Consider the following 19,873-nt stretch of genomic DNA (forward strand, 5'->3'; position numbering starts at 1 on the left):
TGCCCTGTTAATGGACTTGTGTGCGCCGTTTAAACCATCCGAGAACAAACTATCAGAGCTACTTGAGTTGCTGCAAACACATTTTGTTCCCAAGACAAACTTTATCACGGAAAGATATAAGTTTAACTCCCGGAATCAGAGGGATGGGGAATCAATCAGTGAATATATGGCCAGCTTAAGGAAGCTTGCATCCACCTGTAAGTTTGAAGCATTTTTGGATGATGCCCTCAGAGATAGATTTGTGTGCAGCGTGAGAAGCCCAGAGCTCCGTGACAGAATGCTAAGTACAGCTCAGGTGAAAGACTTAATGTTAGCTGGAGCTTATGACATGGGACTGTCATTCGAAGTGGCAAGGCAAAATGTTCAGCAGTGGTCACAAAAGTCATTTAAGACTAATGCTATTGGAAAAAGCGAAAAGGGGATGAACGAGGAAAACCTTGTTATCATTGTAATGGCAAGGGACACACACCGGAGGAGTGCCGTTTTAAAGAGGTGGAGTGTCAGTCATGTAAAAAGAAAGGACACATCGCCAGGGCCTGTCGGTCCCGACCGCCCGAAACGAAAGACAAGCAGACGAAATGGACTAAGCACCTGGATGTTACCGTGCAGAGGGATAACTGTGACCAGAGTGATCAGACAAAACCATGAGTAACAGAGGACCAAGGATGCAGCGGATCCTCCAGCCTCATCTCTTCAGCAGAGCCTACGGTACGGAAGTCAGACACCGTCGGATAGGATCATCACCAGCAAGGGACATTACAGACTCAGCAAGCACCACCACAGGTTAAAGAGCTCCAGAGAGGTAACGTGACAGGACTTGAATTGTTTGCTGTAAATGCTCAGGGTGATAAAAGGGACATCTGCGCTATAAATGATAAGGCCATAGAAAAACCGTATTATGTGTATCCGAGAGTAAATGAAAAACGCATAAGAATGGAAGTAGATACTGGAGCAGCAGTCTCTGTGATATCTGAAAAACTGTATAACCGCAGCAAATAAAACTGAGGCCTACAAACTGTGTGTTGGTAACATACAGTAAACAGTATTTGAGGCTAAAAGGACAGATCTGAAAAGGGGATGAACGAGGAAAACCCTGGCAAGGGACACACACCGGAGGAGTGCCGTTCTAAAGAGGTGGAGTGTCGGTCATGTAAAAAGAAAGGACACATCGCCAGGGCCTGTCGGTCCCGACCGCCCGAAACGAAAGACAAGCAGATGAAATGGACTAAGCACCTGGACGTTACCGTGCAGAGGGATAACTGTGACCAGAGTGATCAGACAAAACCATGAGTAACAGAGGACCAAGGATCCCCCCGCCACGGACACAGCGGGCCCCCCAGCCTCATCTCCTCACCACCAAGGACACAGCGGAGCCTCCAGCCTCATCTCCTCACCACCAAGGACACAGCGGAGCCTCCAGCCTCATCTCCTCACCACCAAGGACACAGCGGAGCCGTTCCTGGCCTGGCACAGGTACAGTCCAGTGTCAGATGCCTGCATAGAAGGAAGAGACAGCACCTGCCCTGAGCCCATGACGAGCGGGGAGCTGGAGCTGGGAGAATCTGACTTCTTGTACCAGGTGTAGGCGTGTGCTGCAGGGTTAGCTGCACTGCTGCAGGTCAGATTCACACTGCCGCCTTCAACTACATGTGGTGGATCCACTGAAATGGTAATGTTCATCGGACGGTCTGAAAAAAGGCCAAACATTGTACACGTTAATAGTCTCCTTCCTATGAGACAGTCGAGAGAGATGAGTCATTTTGACCATTTCATAGTGGCTTCCTCTCCCCCAGAACCTTTCCCAGTGTAGCCTTTCACAATTGTTTGATATTTGGCAGCGTGAGGGCCAGCTAACTACCGTGTCTAAGTTGTGTACTTACGTATATCCACAACAACACACTTGCTATAACAGAAAAGCCAGGCTTATCTGTGTAATATCACTCACACTGGACGTTGATGTAAAGCCCAGTAGAGTTAAACCGGTCAACTCCTCTCCAGCTGATATTGTTCCAGGCCTGGCAGTGGTACAGTCCGCTGTGGCTGGGCTGGATGTCAGAGATGGTATGACTGAGGCCTGAACTGATAAACTGTCCAACCTTATACAGGCGGTATCCACTTTGTGTCACAGATGGGTTGGCGTCACTGCTGCAGGTGAAAGTGACTGAGCGTCCTCTGATGACATCTGCTGATGGGCTCACCAACAACGTGACTTTTTTGGGAGCATCTAATTGAGATGAGATTGTGAAGCTTAGATAAAGAAATGAACAAAAGGACTTTGATCATGATGACTGAGTCACACTGAAGGGTAGAGTTTGGTCAATTATGCACCAGCACCAACACGTTTTGTGATCATTCATTCAGTTTACAATTTCCTCACCACAGAGCCCAAACATCAAAATTAAATTATGTGTCTGTATTTTAAGATATGATTTATTTTTTGTTTTAACAGGTACTTAACCTCAGTACAACCATAAACATACACCAACCAACCATAACATTATGACCGCCTGCCTAATACTGTGTACACAGGAGTCAGGCCAACAACTGGTTGACACTCGTGTCACTCTGAGGTTCACAGTGCATCTTGTGTGTCTGTTTGCTTCCATAGTTATACTGTCTGAAAGAGCACCAATTTCTCTACCATGTAGTGATAGAAATATGTTAATGGAGTGAAAACTGTGGTCATGAGGACAAGTTAGAGATCATTTTTTAGACACATTCAACAGCCTCCCCACTCTAGCAGTGATATGTCCACTACAGCCGCTGAGTGTGTCTCTTCACTGACACCAATGTGCAGCATTTCTCATTTTAACAAAGTGTCAAACTAATTTTAATCTTTTTGAAAAGTGCAAATGGAATTTAAAAAGTTGAAATGCTGTAGACATGGGCGCCTGTGACCCTGTCACCAGTTCACCATTTGTCCTTCCTTAGACACTGTTGGTAGGTACTAACCACTGCAGACCAACAACACCCACCAAGACCTGCAGTGTGGGAGATGATCTGACCCAGTCATCTCACCATCACAGTTCGGTTGTTGTGAAAGTCACTCAGATCCTTACACTCAACTGTTTTTCCTGATTCCAGCACATCAACTGCCTAATATACTGCACACACTGCCAGGTGCCACTGTAATGAGATAACCAGTTATTCACTTCAGTGGTCATAATGTTATGGCTGATTGGTGTAGAGTTTACAAAGACCTGGGTTAAAAAAAAATATTACTGAAAAACAGAAGAAAAAATCTAAATAATACTGAAAATAACTGATGATAGCAACAATAATTACTTTAAAAACCTAAAAGTAGCATTACTTGAAAACATAGAAAATGAGAAAAATTAAGGAGTTATGTCTGCTATATGTGTGCGATCTGCCTAGTTGTATATGTCATTCCTCCCTTGGTGTGACTGTGTGAGATGACTCCCGACTGCTACGTGACTGTATGCAAATAGGCCAGGGCAATAGTGCATCAAGAATTGATTCCACCTTCCAGCTCAACACCAACTGAACTTCTGGAGCTGATGGCAGGATATTTAACGGAGGAAGCCGGCCACGCCTGGAGAGGAGGCAGAGCTCAAGTTCGTCATTTTCTAGCTGGGCATGCTTTGCATTTAATACCAATCCTCTGATGTGAAGCTATAGTTGTATATAATCCTCAGGGTGCTTGTAGTGATGGACTGCCTTTTTTTCCTGGAATACTTTTCTCCTGTTGTTGCTATTTGTTCTTTTTTGGATAGGTAATATCACCTTTTTGTTTTCATCGAGTTAGACCTTGTTTGATTGTTATTTTGGCCTTTGTCCATCCTGAAGTTTAATCCACTATACATTTAAACATCACCTATTGCAAATAAGTTCACATACATACAGTATCTGACCATGACATCTGTGGATCCTTTGGAACTTGAAGAACTGAGGTGTCTTTCATGTGGTGCCTCGGCCATCCCTAGATAGGATAGCAGGAGGACTATGCTACTAAAGGTGTGTTAGGCTGGATGAGCTTACCTGATAAAACCTATGTGTTAGTCCATGTTAGTTTCATGTACCTGACACCAAAAATCATTTATATGTCTAAATAACACAAGCATTCAAAAAGTATTGTGCATGCTGGCTTCCTGTCACGCTGTCATGGCTTACTGGGACACTGGAAAGCCTATTCATTGAGTTGAAGTGATAATGTTGTACTTACATTGAACATTCAGAACCACAGAAGAAGATCTGGCTGTTTCTTGTCCCAGGACGGCACAGTAGTAACTGCCTGCATCCTCTTTTGTGGCCTGGAAGGTTGGTTTTGGGACAAGCTGTCCATCCCTAAACCAGACAATGCTTGTAGGTGTAGGACAATCTGACACACAGGTCAGGCGGACATCTTTTCCCTCTGTCACAGTGCCTGGCTCCACAAGAGTGGTCAACTCTGATCCAAATGCAGAAACAGGTTCATTTTTCTGAAATCATTAAACCATCATGAATATGCCTTCTATTGTTTCTACTGTCATTACCTTTTACAGACAACTGAGCAAATGTTCTACTACGCCATCTGTTCAACGTTGTCACAAAACTAAAAAAGTATGCTCCTTTGTCAGTGTGCTGTACATCACTGATCTTCAGGCTGCAGTCTCCCCTGGAGTTGCCCACATATGTAAAGCGGTCTGTGGGGAGGGGAAACAGCTCCCAATTGCTAGATACCAGCCGAGCTTTCAACCATGTTGTTGAAGTGACAATATGAGCAAAAGGGTAGTCGTACTCGCACTTTATAACTATTGATGTCCCTTTCAATGCACAGTGGTCTTTGAAAGTCACCCTCCACTCTCCACTCCAGACACCTTAGGGCAAAATGATAAAAAAATACAATCATTTTTTCTTTAGCAGTAGCACCTTTTCCCACAGGAATTGGTGATAACATCCCATATTCTATACTAAATTTATTTAATTGTATGTCTAAGCAGAAGTTGCATAAGATCACAGACATTTCACCTATGTTTAATATAAAAAATATGTTTTCTTACCTAATAATTATCACAATCAGCAGAATCCAGCTTTCCATTATTAAAATCAACCTAGAGCACAGGTCATTACTATACAGTCTATGGGCAGCAAACTGTTAGGGTGTTTTGGGGCATGTAAAGCAGAAGTGAGAGGACTTTCCCTCCCTGCTTCCTCTTGTAAGACAGTTGATTACACACAGTTCGGAAGCTGATCTCTTTACTGACAGTTCACGTTCAGTTTCTCCCTTGATGGGGGATGTTTCCGGATACTGATTAGCTAATTCTAGCTGCCCATTTCTTAGACTGTGGTACTCTCGCTGACTCTTGAGAGATCCAGTGGAATCTGTTAGTGGTATTTAGTCATCTGTGACCCATCTGGTCTACTTGACCAGACAATCTTCAGGGCATGCCTGATCTCACAGTCCCTTGGATACTAAGCAGTGCAGAGCCTGCTCAGTACCTAGATGGGAGAGACCAGTAGCAAAAACACCCCAGTTTGTTACCAGCTTTTGAGGCTATACAAATAAAACAATAGAATTGAATAGATTTGGGCATAGCAGCTGTTCCTCATTACCCTGTTTTCATTACCTCTTTTTACACTGTAACACCATTATGCAACATTGTACATGATGTTCAGATTTATTCTATCAAATATCTCAATTCCAGCTCTACCAAGAGTGGAAATGTCTTAGGTGCAAGATGGTGACACCTCCATTGCTTCAGACATCTCTTATGCACCATGTGGGTCAAAGAGGACAAGATGTCAAGATAGAAATGTATTAGGTAATACCGTATGCAATGCAAATGAAGTTTAGAGTTCAAGACTGTGCTGTCAAATACAAGCAGAAACTGTGGAGTCACTGTGTGGTTATTTTTAGTGTCAGCTTCAGCCAGCAGGTCTATAACCCCAGTCAGTGTCATTTAGAAACTGCCTAAATGATGTTTTGTTTCCCCAAATGTAAGATGGCATTTGCAGAATACAAAATGCCATGATTTAAACATGAACAGGAAGGAGTCAACAGTGTGGCATCATGTTGCAAAAGCTTTCTCACATGATCAGTGTCATCTTGGAAATTCTCAAATGTTGAAATCTAGTCAATAGGTCAGATATAGTCAAAATTGCCACCAAGTCAGTGAAAGAAGAAAGAGTGACAATGTCTTTTTAATGAATTAGAACATAAGAGAAATCAAGAAATTGGAAAGTTACACTGAGAATGAAATAAGAAACCAAAATTTAGAGAGGAGTGTTTTTAATTTGGTACTCAAAGCAATAATATATTATGGATTTAACATAAATGATGCACAACAACACAACTGTCCATTCAAGTCTTTAATGAAATGAAATCAGCTCTTTAAATGATAAGGCCTGTTATTTGTAAGTTTGTAGTGATGAATGATGTTGGATGTTGTTGTGGTCATGCCACTGACTTTTGCACTGCAGACTTTGCATACTGTTGTTTCTTCTTGCTACTAGATCAACAACATAATCCTTGAATCCAAATGTTATTATTTTTGGACTAGAGCCCTGCATGATATTGGCATCCTGCAACCTGCGTTGCCCTTTGCTGCTCTGCAGCATTCTAGTAGGTTGCCAGGTTTGCCCGCATCGCACTAGAAATGACCCAATTGTATCTAAAAAAAATCAATTGTAACTTCTCAATAGCAAGAAAAATGCAAATATCTAAGTTTTAAAAGTGAAGCAATTTCAAGCCAAGGCTCAAGTCATGAACACCATGTGCGAGATTTTGCACAAACTCTCTGCTTTGTTTACATTCCACTAGCTCATCACTCTCAGGTCTGGTGTTTACTAATGAAGAAACATGTCACCCTGTGCAGCAGTGTGTTTCACTGATGTGTTTTAATTGTTTTTGTACAACAATGGCTGTCTATGGCACAGACGAATAAAATGATCCAGGACTGACACAGTGACAGACATAAACACTGAGTAGAGGAAATTCACTAGCCATTTTATTCTCTGTATGGGGAGGGTTGAAAATACTGTTAATAAAGAAAATGACCAGCCTTATCTTTAAGTTAGTACATTGGGTTGATTCCAGTTTCACAAAGCATGAAGTGTTTTTTCTGCTCTTAGAGGAAAATCTAAATCGAACTTTCAAGAAACACACCTAAAGCATTACGGTAACCCTCTAACTTTACTGTCTCCTCAAACAAAGCCTTTCATTAATCAGTCAGTGCTGTTAATTGTTTGTGAATAGCAAAAAATTATAACATACCTTCAAGATATAACATGTTAGTTTTCTTTCTCTTTAATGTAACAAACTACAACAAGTAACTTGCATCATCACTGGCTTAGCTTTAAATTCATAAAAAATCAGAAAAAACTGATATAGTGGGGGCAAGCTACACTGTATAAATAAAGTCAATGTTTCAGCATCAGCAACCACAGCAAACCTATTTAGAGCATTGCTGAATACAGTGGAAATCCATATGTGTCAGAGAGTGCATATTCTTTATACATGTCAGGGGTTGTCCACTGTTGTCTGTCACCATACTGTCATTTATATTGGAGAGAATTTGATTTAAAAACAAATAATGACTAGTTTTTTTGTAGTCTGAGGATGCAACGGATAATGTAGCAGTCATACTGTGTCATATCTACATATTCTAGGTTGGAAATTTCACTGTCAAGTATCAATTAAAAGACAGCAGTAGTTGTAGCCTGTACTGTGGATATGAATGCAAGCAAGCGGCTCTCAGTGTTGGTGTTAGGAGAGTTTCACTTTGTCAGACAGCAGACTGTGGGAAGACACATAGAAAAATACACGAAAGACATGCAGCACAGTGCACAGGCAGGACTCCCATTCAGTTGCAGGACCACATGTGGCCTTCATGGTCTGAAGAAGCATGGAAAATCTCATAACAACATGTCTGACCCAGAGCAGTGTTAAGGCAGTTTTAGAGTTGACAAGGGGCTGTTTCCAGTCTCACGGTCCTCTCTGGGTATATGGAAGCAAAGTGACTGCTTCACATGAGGAAGACTGATGTGCTGAGGAAGGAACAGATTGGAACAACAAGAGCAGAGACATAAGTAACCTTTAAATAAAACTAAACACAGCTGAATGCTGATTATTGGAGTACAAAGCAATAAAGCACAATTTAATCATAATAATGTCATTATTTCATTCAGCTTTTAACATTTTTGTTAATGTAAACACTTGTTTCTCTATCACCTTTTTCAGCATAGGACTCATTTCAAGTTAAGTACACCACACAACAGCAATGTCAAACTGGATAAACTTGCACCTCTGAGGTTTGTAGACACTACTTCACGTTGTACAGTGCTGTACCTGCGGTAGATCTCCTTCAGCTCTATCTGTGATGAGGCTGGGGCAGTAAAGTGTAAACAACTTTGGAGGAGTCCTTTGGCTTTTTACCGCCACCCGGTGGCAGGTTTTCGACCTGTACCTGGTCTGCACTGTACATCAACAATAAACAGAAACCATATGAGGTCATCTGGACATCTGACCAAGATAATATTATAAACAGATATTATTTTGTGAGTCAAAACTAGGACAAGACATTTATCATCCTCTCAAACATAAAAAAAGTGCTGAAGATCAAGGATGTATGAGTAAAAAGTGGAAGAATGAAACAGACTAAAAAGTGATGTGATGACAAGAAAATAAAGAAGAGACAGAGAAATGAGATAAACCGGTGTAGCTGTAAAATAAAATATACAAGACATGAAACAGTAGTGCTGCTGTGGCCAGCAGCTGTGCAGGAAGACAGATGTTGTAGATGGAGACAAAAAATGATTGAATGTTGCAGAAAACACTGAAACAAAGAAGAGGCAGTGACCGAGGTGAAGTAAATTGGTGCGTACGTGGACGACCTGGAGTAATGGACTGTGATGTAGTTGGGGGCGGGGCTGCAAGTTTCAACTTCTGTGATTGGTGGAAAATCCTTTAGTGGAACAATGGAGGGGTGGGAGCTGTCACTCAAGTCCTCTTGCTCTTCCTGTATGTACACACACACACACAAATGCATAAAACTTCAGATCATTTGTAACATTATTCATTATACACTGTGTGATGAGTTGCTCACAGGTATGTCGGACATCTTGCCCTTCCTTTCTGGGAAGGTATGCTGGGCTGACTCATGGAACAGGGTGTCATCTGTCACCGATGTACGCTGGGGTCACACCACCAACACACACAGAACAAGAGAAAGAGTAAAACAAAACAACAACTGCATATTATAAACTATTTTAAAAACTACCTGGTGTGCTGGTTGATTTTATTGTTAATTTTAAGTATTAAAAGCTAGAATGTCAGCTACAGGGTGAAAACTGAAGATGCTGATTCATTTGAACAGTATTCACAAATTATTACACAATGAATACTGTACCTTGTTACCTACTTCTACCAACTCCATGTCCACTCTGTGCATGTTCTTGCTGTGAAAACACAAAAGACAATACCAAACCATTAACAACCTGTCATAAAGTTAATGTAAAACAAATACTGTCCATACATGTTCAATTAGTTAAAGATTAGGACTCATTGCAGGCCACTTCAGACTGGTCCAGTGTTTTCTTCTCATCCATTCTGTGTGCTTTTGGATTACAGTATGGTAATATCCTGTTGGAGGAGCCATGAGCTGTGACAGAGACAGGGCTCTGACACTGGGCACTATATTTCTCTCCAGAATGCCTTGAGAATCTTCAGTGGTCCTATACAGACCCTGTGCCAGATGCAGCAAGGCAACTTCAGACCAAGCCTCGTCCATGTTCTGTGAGGATGGTGTTTGTTTCTTTGAAAGCTTTGTTTCTTCTGTTAACATAGAGCTGATGTGACTTTACCAGAATGCTCTCGTTTTGTTTCATCTGCACAAAGGACGTTGTCCTAAGAGCACTTGTCGACCTACATTTTAGCAACCTTTACTCAGTTATTTATGTTTTTCTTCCTGGTCTTCCTCCATGGAGGAAAGTGATGTGTGGTCTGATTGGGCACTGCTGTACATTGATCTTGAAGATCAGCTCGTATCAAGTTTTCCTTGGGTCTTTATCCACCATTTGAATTATTCTTCTGTTCAGTCTGGGCTACAGTCCATGGACCTGAAACATCTTAATACTATTACCAATGGTGGTCACAGGGACCTCAAGCTGTTTTGAGATGGTCTTGTAGCTTTTACCTTGACTGTGCTTGGCAATAATTTTCTTCCCTATCTCCAGACAACTCAGTTCATGTTTTACTCTCCATGGTCAGTGTGCTGGACTCAATGAAACCAAAAAGCACAATGAGAACTTAGTTTCCATCTGTATAGGTTGATTATAAGACTGAAGACACCTGTGATACAAAGTGAAGACAACAGTCTATTTAAAATATCACAACAGTGTTTTGATTTTTCCTGGTCACATTAGAAGATTTCAGAGAATTCAACTGTTTCTACAGCTTCTTTACCTTTCAGTTAGGCTGTGCATGACAAGATATGTACAGTAAGTGTACTGCACCAATACTTTAGCCATGTCTGTATAATGGGAAGTAAGTAAAGTAATACTTTAGCCATGTCTGTATAATGGGCATAACATTCTTTTGTATCCCTCTCTGAAAACTACTTTTAAAAATAGAAAAAAGCACATCCAGTAGTGTACTTCCTGTCACCTGATCATAATGGCCACAGTGAGGGTGATGAGTCCAGCAGACACTCCTACTGCAGAGGCTAAGGCAATGACCTTAAGACGACCTGCCAAGGTAAGGACAGTAAAGGTCATCAGCACGACTAGAAACATGAGGAAAAGAGAGGCAGTGATGAATGAGGGACAACGTGAGAGATTCATAAAAATAGAATTGAAAAAGAACAGTAGACATAAAAATAGAACCAAGAAATGGGGAAAGAGCTAATGACAGTCTAGACTTCAGAACGATGTTTCTACTTCTGATTTCCAGCCTCCCTTTCTTCAGCTGTCTAGTAGTAGTTTTCCACAACACCTCATCACCTCCCCCTCCCCGCTCATGGTGAGAGGGCTTTACATGAGTCATAGAAAAACAGTCAGAAATCATGAGACCATATACAACAAAAGACCAGAGTCCAGACTGTATGTAGTGATGGTGACAAGGCGGTTTCATCACTCATCATTTCATACAACTGTCTGAGACAATGAAAAGAGGGGCCAAGGTTATCAGGGACCCCTCATCTCTCCCACTGTACTCCTAAAGTGACAGCAGCACACGATGACTCATATAAAAGAGAAAGGTAATGGAACAGCCCACAACAGTAAATAGAGGAGCGTGTCGGGGAACACTTGTCAGCAGAAATTAACCACCACACTCACACTGAGTGTGAATGTAGTTCATGATTTAAATGTAACTGTTTGTCTCATACAGTAGTTTGCTCTGTTAAGATAATGTAGAGTATGAAGTCTCCTTGTTCTTATAATATCAAACACCTGCATGACATTTTTATTGAAACAAAGCCTCATTTTACTTTAATAAAAGCTCATGACAGTTTATGTAATGGAAATATTTTAGCCAACTGGACAAACAAGTGCTCTAGCATGGTTAGAAATAAAAAGGAGGATCTTCACTTCAATGAAAAACTTTGCTAAAAAACAATTTTAAATAAAAAAACTTCAGTTATTTTGCCAAAAAACACAGACAGACACATTCTGAATCACATAGAAGCACCAGTGCACATCCTTATGTAGAGTACCTCGGACTCGCACAATGAGAACAGGAGAACTGTGGGCTCCAATTCGATTCCTGGCCTCACAGTAGTACTGCCCGCTCTCTCCTGGGCTGACCTCTGAGAAGGTGAAGACAGGACTGGACTTTGTACTCCAGGCTGCACAATGGAGTACAGAGAGAAGATGCGTTGACTGTGTCGGTAGTGCAGGTGGATGCCGACAAACAGAGGAACCAAGATTCCACTGGTGTTCCTAGCACAACATCTCACTGACTACAAACATTCAGCACAGCTTATAGAGTCTGACGTTAACCTTGAGTGGAACCAAATTTTTAGGATGCTTACATTGTACAGAGCCTCCGTCCAGAGCTAAACGGTGCCATGTGAAGTTGTCCACTGCTGGGTTGGCCTGACTGATGCAGGTCAAAGTCAAAGGTCGGCCAGCATCCACCACACTTGAGGGGCGAGCCAGAACTGAGGTGTTCTTAGGAGGGTCTGGGGAGATGGGGAGAGAAAGAGGAAGTGGATGTTTCTTATTTTCATTGTATTGCTACAAACTCAATGGTTTAGCACTGAGACGTGGTCTGAATCTTTTGAATACAAATTCAAAGTGACCACAGTTCAAATTCAGAGAAAAGAAACGGGTTGGAGAAGGTGAAGGTCTGGGGAGGTTGTGGGGGAGAGCATGGTCAGTTCTGTTTTCAAACATGGATCCTAATCTGATTTCAGTATATTTAATAATGATTTTACAAAATCACAGTTTAAAGTACAGTTAGAAAATCTGTGAAAGAACAATGGGTCTCATTCACCAACATCTTCCTAAGTGCTTTCTTAAATTTCTTTGTAGGTTGTTCTTAAGAAAAGTCCTAAGAAAAGTTTGTGTCTGATTCATGAACACCTTCTTAAACCACAGAATTGTTCCCACCTGTGTTCTTATATTGATGAATCCCATGTGTTATTAAGTTGAAAGCATGTGCCAGCCGTTACTAATTAGCATAGGTTAACACCTCATCAATGCCAGTAAAAGGGCATGTGACTGCAGGGCTGTGTGCACACATCTCACAGAAACTGAAAAGAGAAGCTGAGAAAGCCAGGAACACTACAACAAAAATCTAAAGATGGTGGAGCACCAAACTCCAAACCAAAGATAAACTGGAGTAGTTATGAAGTGGAGAATAGAGAATAAGCTGCCGTATTCAGTAGTGTCAGTGGTGGATATAAAATAAAACAAAAAGTCATGGGATGCTCTTACTGGTTCAGCGGACACTGTATAGGCAGAAGGGTGAAAAACTGTTGAAGTATAAAGATGAAATCTGAGACAACAAAACCAGTGGAGGAGGACAGGCTGGCCCAGAGGTATCTGAGCTGGACCAGCGCATCGGGGCCATACTCGGCTCTTTCAGGTGTGCCATCAGCTGAGCAGACTCCATGTGTGCACCCAGGTCCTTTCAACTGCTCTGAGTCTGATCTCAGATGCGGTGCTGGACAGCCAGATGCTTGGTTCAGGAGACAGAGAGATTGTCCCCTAAGTGGAAGGTCGGCTATTTGATTCCCGTTCTCCACACGCTGAAGTGTCTTTAGGCTGTTCCTAACGGCCAGAGCAGCACCTTGTAGGAACATTGCCTCCATCGATGTGTGTGTGGGTCGGTGCCACAGATGGCTGCTTTGGTTCTGTACTGAAGACAAGTTCCTTGTGTGTAACATACTTAGCCAATAAAAGTGATTATCGATTATCACTGGCTAAAAGAGACACTTAAATGTGTTTGGTTTACAATGCTTTGTAAAATAATGGGAAGAAATACTAATAATGACTAAACTGTTATTGTAACATAAATCATATATTATATGATTTTAGAAGAAGAAACCTTTATTATTATTATTATTATTTCACACACATATCAGCGCTCAAATGTGCATAAGTGTGCTTCTGAGTGTGTGTAGATTCTGTTCTTATGTAAGAACAAATCCCAGATAAGAAAACTGGTGAATGCCAGTGTCTTTGTGAAAACTTCATAAGTGGGTTTTATGAGCAAATTTGCTCTTAAGAACGGTTGGTGAATGAGACCCAGTCTCTCCAGGAGAGAAACAGGACAGGGGAGCAAGTAGCCCGAGATGGGAGAGAGGAGGAGTGAAACTTTAGAAGGGAGGAGAGGTTGTCCAGTACTGACAATCCAACAGTGTTCCCAACATTGCCACTTACATGGCCTCAAATATGTACCTAAGGATTAGTATTACTAATAAATTTATCAGATGTTTCTGACAAATTTAGCCCTGCTAATAAATGATGTAGACCCAGAAAAATGTCATACACACACCAACACAACTGGTACTTACAGAGTACGGAGAGTGTAGCTACAGGGGAGGTGTGGTGTCCCAGTCGGTTTGATGCAGTGCAGTAGTACTGACCAGCATGGTGAGCACGCACTGATGGGAAGGTCAGGTTCTGCAATGTCCCTTTAGACAGAACCTGGTCACCTAGGATGTGATACCATGTGTACCTACAGGAGAGAGGATGGTGATGCTGGACATTAGCAAATTATTATTGTTCTTTTGTTAATAATTTGATTAGACTTTGTGTAGGTACAGCATATAGCTCAGTTTCACTAGCTGGGACCTTGCCCTGGGATGGATGAGGATGATGAAGGAATTGTGATTGGTTAGTGTTATGCTTTTGTGACTTTGGTTTGGGGAAAGCGTCAGGGGTCTGTGCTGTTCTTGAAATCAGCAGACCCCAGGAGGGAGAAATAAGAAAAGAGAGAGGAGAGATGGGAAGAAGGGGAGGCGGGTGGGTTACAAAAAGGGGAAGCGGATGATGATAGTAAAGGGTGGTGTTTATAATACTGAACAGGAAGAGGTGTCTCAGGCAGGTCCTGCTCATGAACTTTAAATTTAATATCTCCATTTAAATGTATGTGTTCATATTGCCCAGAACTACTTTTCAGTACTTTAAGGGAGTGTCAGATTCTGATTTAAAAGAAAATAATTCTAGGAAGAAATTAGATAGATAATTTCATGATTATCACAATGACATGTACAATAATCATGATAATAATGACAGAAACAAACAAACAAATGTCAAACATATGAGAAAACAACAAAACAGACTTGGTTCAACGTCAGCATTATATGAGAAACTGTCCATGAGGACTCCTCATACCTGCTGGCAGGAGGGTTTGCATTGCTGACACAGATCAAGTTTACATATGAGCCTTCTCTGACGTCACCTGGGGGAATCACCACCACACGTGTACTCTTTGGAGAGTCTAAACAGGCAGACAGAAGATAACTATTAGCCCACACCAGCTTCTCAACTCACCTCTTTACATGCTAAAACCAGAAATATAAAAATGTACTTTCTAAGGACCTTTTAGGTATGAAGGAAAATCAGCATGTACTGTAGTTAAAAAGAACAGCTTTTTCAATAAAAATGATAAAAAACAATGCTGCACTTTTTATTTTCCATGTCTTGAGCTTTACACTTATTTTGCTTGTTTTGTCAGACCAACAGTTTATAACAAGAAAAGATTCAGTTAGCAACCATATGTGGCTGTGGCTCAGGAACATTAGTTGTTCAATTCCCAGTTTGCCTGGTCAATGTGTCCTTGAGCAAGATGCTGAACCTTCAGTCCTGGTGGTGACACCAATTTGGGAGTGTGAATGGCCAAAGAGTATGAAAGTGCTTTGAGTGTGCTACAATGCATAAAAAAGTGTTATACAAGTTTAGGACCATATGTGACAAACATCTTTATATTTGAGCAGGTGGAACAAGAGACAGTTATTTTTGCTAAAAAGAAAAAAAAGGGGAAGAAACATATAAAACACTGAACTGGTCATGCAAAGAGTTGTTAAATATTCTGTCAAATGACTGATTAATCACTTAAACTCCTGAATCAGTGCATATTACTATAAGTAGCAAAGTTAAAGCATGAAATGTCAGCAAACAGATGGCTAAATCTAATTTGTATCACTTCCTGTTGACTACAATGTTCCCTTTATGACTAGAGCTTAAAATAGGCTTGCTGCCTAATCAGTTTAACCCAGACTAACCCTTTCCCCACCCCTCAAACAGGTTTACACAAGAGAATGCAAGGCAGAGTCATACGGATCCCAACCTAATTTAAAGGATTTATAAAGGTTTTTTATAGGCAAACATAGATTCTGACCTAAACATGTAGTTTTAATTCTCACCTGCTCGTGTTGGAAGTGGAGTAAAGATATTTGCGATAATAAGGAAACCATGCGACAAACTTACAAGTGACATTAAGTAGAAGTGGTCTGGAGCGGTCTGTTCCCAGTGAGTTGCGAGCTACACAGAAGTACTCTCCTCTGTCAGTGTGTTTGAGGTGGGACAGATGCAGCTGAGGCCTAAAACTGTCTGGGATGCTGCCACTTTCCATGTCTGAAGCGCAAATAAAGACACGTGAAGATCAGCTCACATATGACTTTACATTACAGCCAAATCCAAACACTATCTATGTGTGAAGGCTTAACTATGCATGAAATACAGTATCTACACACTGTGAAACTTTATCCTCACTACTTCAACAAATCGTTAAAGGACACTTGTCCAACTAAAGGATAGAATTCCCATTACATAATATGTAACGGTCGTCAATCAGCCGCTCAGATCTACCACCTACCAGGTACCTATGTGTATACTAAGCAGTCATCATGTACTGTGTATTGGTACCAGGCTGTGCTGTCTTGTACTGTACCTTTGAACCATGCAAAGCTTTCTACAGGTGGAGCTGCATCACTGCTGCAGGTCAAGGTGACCGATGCCCCCTCCGACACGTCCCCTACAGGAAAGACTGTAATGGAGGTGGAGTGAGGGCCATCTTGGAGGGGAAGAGAGAAAACAAGAGGGACAGAAATGAAAAATATGTGAGAAATAAACCGGGTCACAGGCAACAAATAAAAGGTCAACATGCTAAATTTGTGTCTAATCATTTAACATTCATCAGAGCCTTTAGCAGATGTGTACAGTAGAAAAACACTGTCCTAGTTGAGAATTTCAAATAAGCACCATCCACAGTTTTAGTTAAAAGTCAATTTCACAATCAACATGCTTTATTTGGCTTTTTTTCAATTTAGGACAAGTTTTTCAACCACCTCTCAGGAGGCATTTATCCATCATCCTCTGAGTACGTAAACATGAGACATATAGGCAGATATCACGAAAATGTTCTGTGTTGCTTGGCTTGACTGGGTGACAGAGGTTACTCACATCCCAGAGCCAGGGAGAGGGGGAGGGACTGCACCTTCTGTGGTGGGACTGGCCGACAGGTGTAGACCCCAGCCTGCTGCTGGTCGAAGCGGTTGATAATCATCCATTTCTCAAAGGATCCAAGGTTCAGTCCATTCCTGTACACACATCACATTAAACCTACAGTGTACTTTTTAAATGTTAGCTACTGTTCACTTCACTGACCTGTACAGGGCGAGGCTCCGTCCTGGAGCAGCACATCCTGTGGCCTCACAGCCTACAAACACGGTCTCTCCAAAGCCAAACATGTTGGCGGGCCTGGCTGGATGCACTTGGACCTGGAGATCTGAAATACATGCAAACATGAGAGCAGAACACTGATGTTATCATTGTCACAGCTGAGACACTGCAGCAGATTCAGTTTGTATGAGTCTACCTGTGACATCGAGGGTGATAGTGTCAGGGGAGGTCCATCTCCCCAGTGGCTGGTCTGTCTCAAACCTGAAATGATACTGGCCTGCGTCACTCAACTTCACACTCCGAATCTGGACTGAACAGCTGGAATAACTGCCCCCTATGTAGCTGAAATACAGGATTAAATTATCACCCTAATTTCTCATTTATATTAACTTTCATCCTGGGGTCTGCTGTTTTTCCTACCGTGTACGTCCACGGTATGACAGGCTGATGTTGTCTGGGTCGCTGTGGTGGGTGAACTCCCTGCGACCCTCCGGAGACACACGGAACCACATGACCCGCTTCACAGTGTGGCCTATTGAGTTCAAACCACAACAAAATTACAGTTAAACTTAAATTAAACTGTAATGATGAAAATAGGAAATACAAACAACGGAACAACAGAGAGGGAAAATATAAGGATTTGGCTTTTGGAGCTTGGGTAAGTGTATCTTGAGTGTTATTATTCTTTAGCATTTAAAAATGATTTAAAAAATAACAGTAGATATCACTGGATATAAAAATAAAATTGGAAGTAAAAGACTTATGCTTTGCTTGTACACCTGCTGGGTAGTCATAGCGGCACGGCAGAGTGACAGCTGTCCCTGCCCACACACAGATCTCCTTCCTGGAGAATGACACACTCCACCTGCTCTGGACACCTGCACACACAAAAGTTTAAGTATGAACAAAAACAGCACAAACACACAAGACCATACAGTAAAAAGTAAAAATGCACATGCACATTTGCCCCAAAAGCACAAACTATAATGTGTATACAATTTTTTTAAAAGCACAAAAAAAAAACAATGATTTGCTAAGTTTTATCTCAATACATGTGCAGAGGAGACCAGGCTGACATATGAAGAACGTAGCTACACTCAGCTCTTCTAACGTTTGGAACTGAAAACCACTTCAGGGTTCAAAATATACAGTATAAGCATCTATATCTATTGGCTATTACAACCACAAATTATATTTCTTGCTGTATGAAATTGGTTACTATAAGTTTAGGGAATACATAGATGAAGTGTAAATGTAAACCGCCCACAAGTAACTTTTTTCCTTTCATGTGGTTGCTTGGAGGAAAACTTGTCAAACCACAGCCTTGCTCAGCCCAGATAGTGACACATAAAACTGAGGCGGTGAGAATGAGCCTTATGTGCAACCGTGGTGTCGTCCTGTGCTGCTAACTGCCTGCCCGGCTGACTACCTTGCACAAAAGGCAATCAATACTTATAAATAACCTGTGCTTAAAGGCAAGGGCACCTGGCTGCAAAAGCTTAGAATGGATTTTGTGAGTCAGTCGTTATTGTATTTTAATTGTTGTCACTTGTTTTATAGTGAGTACATCACCTTTTTAATCTAGAAATCTGGAATAAAGTACAAATGTTTGACAATTGCACAGCCTTCCAGCTCAAGCCCTGAAGTAAAAAGCACACCATCAGGAAAACATGGTTCATTTCAAAAGCTGAAACTTCTGAGTGATTTCTGTGATTTCCTCTTACCTGGTAAAGCAGTCATGATGGTGCTCAGAACCAACGCACCTGCCAACATCTCTGCTGACACAAGCTCTTTAATGTCACCAGAGAAGGAACAAAGCACAAGGAGACGGAGGGGTGAACATCACAGGATCAAAAACATCCAGCCAGTTAAATATGAAGTACTCATCTCTTGAAGTATCTTTATTCACCTCAGACAAGGATGCAAACAACTCGGACTGTGATGGAGGTGATTTTTATAGTGATGAGAGTTGCGCGGCGATCACAATCAGCTGGCATGAGTTGGGAGGAGGAAGGGAAGGGGCAGAAGGAGGAGGATGAGGAAGTAGCTGTGTGTTTTTAAAGTAACTCCAGCTACCTTCCCATCCTCCGTCACTTGAACTGTCTGCATTTGAACTTTTTCTTACTTCTGTCTTTTTCCGTAAGTGTTTTTATGATCTTCGTTCTGATGGCTTTACATTGTGCAACTATGCAGTGTAACATGCTTGTGATCGTGTTGTAATTGGCCTTGAATAACCTGTAGTCTCACAAAAAGAGAGGTAAGAGGTATCAAGACAAGTAAAGTAAAGACATGGAGGAGGACAGAGATGCCTTAAAACACTTTGAACACAGTGAACAGACCCACATCTGTACGGATTTTATCACATGGGACATCTGCTGTTGGTTTGATTGTTTATGTCTAGCTATCATGACAATTATCAACAACATAAACCAACAGCAATCAAACAACCTTGACAATTTATTGTGAAAATGGTCTGCCAACTTTCAGTGCTACTTTGCATTATAGGAAAAATCTTAAATTCAATCACATTAAACCTGCAGTAACTGCTGTTTTTGGTCAATGTGAGAAACTGTTTAAATGATAACCTCTGATGCTGTTGCTCCAAAAGTATTAGCAAGCAGCACTATTAGCATCTATTTAGACTCAGGTTTCCGAGCACTCTCTTGTTTGAGCATCAGTTTGTGCTGCACCAAATATCTGGCTCTTAAGCTGCTAAATGCTCCAAATATGTTCATTAGTTATCTTTGTCCATTTGGTGCTGGGTAGGCAGTGCACAGTGAATTTACAGTATCAAAGCACTTTG

At 41.5% G+C, this 19,873-nt stretch overlaps 2 protein-coding genes across 4 annotated transcripts; both read right to left on the reverse strand.

The window, feature by feature from the left end:
* Positions 1-1,422: 1,422 nt before the first annotated feature.
* LOC109958532 (B-cell receptor CD22-like) lies at positions 1,423-7,229 on the reverse strand. Its single transcript, XM_020597244.1, has 5 exons — positions 7,214-7,229; positions 4,494-4,817; positions 4,184-4,408; positions 1,946-2,224; positions 1,423-1,688 (listed from the first exon to the last, which is right to left on the reverse strand). Exons 1-5 carry the CDS (start codon positions 7,227-7,229, stop codon positions 1,423-1,425), a joined length of 1,110 nt encoding a protein of 369 aa, XP_020452900.1.
* Positions 6,698-19,041, reverse strand: LOC109958536 (B-cell receptor CD22). 3 transcript variants are annotated; one of them, XM_020597250.1, is made up of 19 exons: positions 18,980-19,041; positions 18,795-18,860; positions 17,850-17,948; positions 17,491-17,602; positions 17,267-17,412; positions 17,056-17,176; positions 16,852-16,988; positions 16,340-16,462; positions 15,877-16,023; positions 14,782-14,887; positions 13,959-14,122; positions 11,970-12,119; positions 11,652-11,783; positions 10,604-10,685; positions 9,348-9,396; positions 9,045-9,131; positions 8,824-8,957; positions 8,288-8,415; positions 6,698-7,986 (listed from the first exon to the last, which is right to left on the reverse strand). In XM_020597250.1, exons 2-18 carry the CDS (start codon positions 18,841-18,843, stop codon positions 8,310-8,312), a joined length of 1,944 nt encoding a protein of 647 aa, XP_020452906.1. In that variant the 5' UTR covers positions 18,844-18,860; positions 18,980-19,041; the 3' UTR covers positions 6,698-7,986; positions 8,288-8,309. The 3 variants fall into 3 exon arrangements, with proteins under 3 accessions (XP_020452906.1, XP_020452908.1, XP_020452907.1); XM_020597252.1 differs by having other exon boundaries at positions 17,267-17,331; positions 18,795-18,999; XM_020597251.1 differs by having other exon boundaries at positions 8,833-8,957; positions 18,795-18,999.
* Positions 19,042-19,873: the final 832 nt, after the last annotated feature.

This window comes from Monopterus albus, unplaced genomic scaffold (assembly GCF_001952655.1).
Source record: "Monopterus albus unplaced genomic scaffold, M_albus_1.0 scaffold33.1, whole genome shotgun sequence".
Taxonomy (NCBI): domain Eukaryota; kingdom Metazoa; phylum Chordata; class Actinopteri; order Synbranchiformes; family Synbranchidae; genus Monopterus; species Monopterus albus.

What these genes read in the sequence shown, in the direction of transcription:
- LOC109958532 (XM_020597244.1), bottom strand. An exon ending in TGTGGTTCTGAATGTTCAAT is followed by an intron (nt 2,225 to 4,183) that starts GTAAGTACAACA and finishes CATCTCAATTAG; the next exon opens with ATGCTCCCAAAAAAGTCACG. An exon ending in GCTTTACATCAACGTCCAGT is followed by an intron (nt 1,689 to 1,945) that starts GTGAGTGATATT and finishes GCCTTTTTTCAG; the next exon opens with ACCGTCCGATGAACATTACC.
- LOC109958536 (XM_020597250.1), bottom strand. Translation starts at nt 18,843, where the DNA reads ATGTTGGCAGGTGCGTTGGTTCTGAGCACCATCATGACTGCTTTACCA. An exon ending in CCTCTCCCTGGCTCTGGGAT is followed by an intron (nt 16,463 to 16,851) that starts GTGAGTAACCTC and finishes TTCCCCTCCAAG; the next exon opens with ATGGCCCTCACTCCACCTCC. An exon ending in GCAAGATGTCCGACATACCT is followed by an intron (nt 8,958 to 9,044) that starts GTGAGCAACTCA and finishes GTGTACATACAG; the next exon opens with GAAGAGCAAGAGGACTTGAG.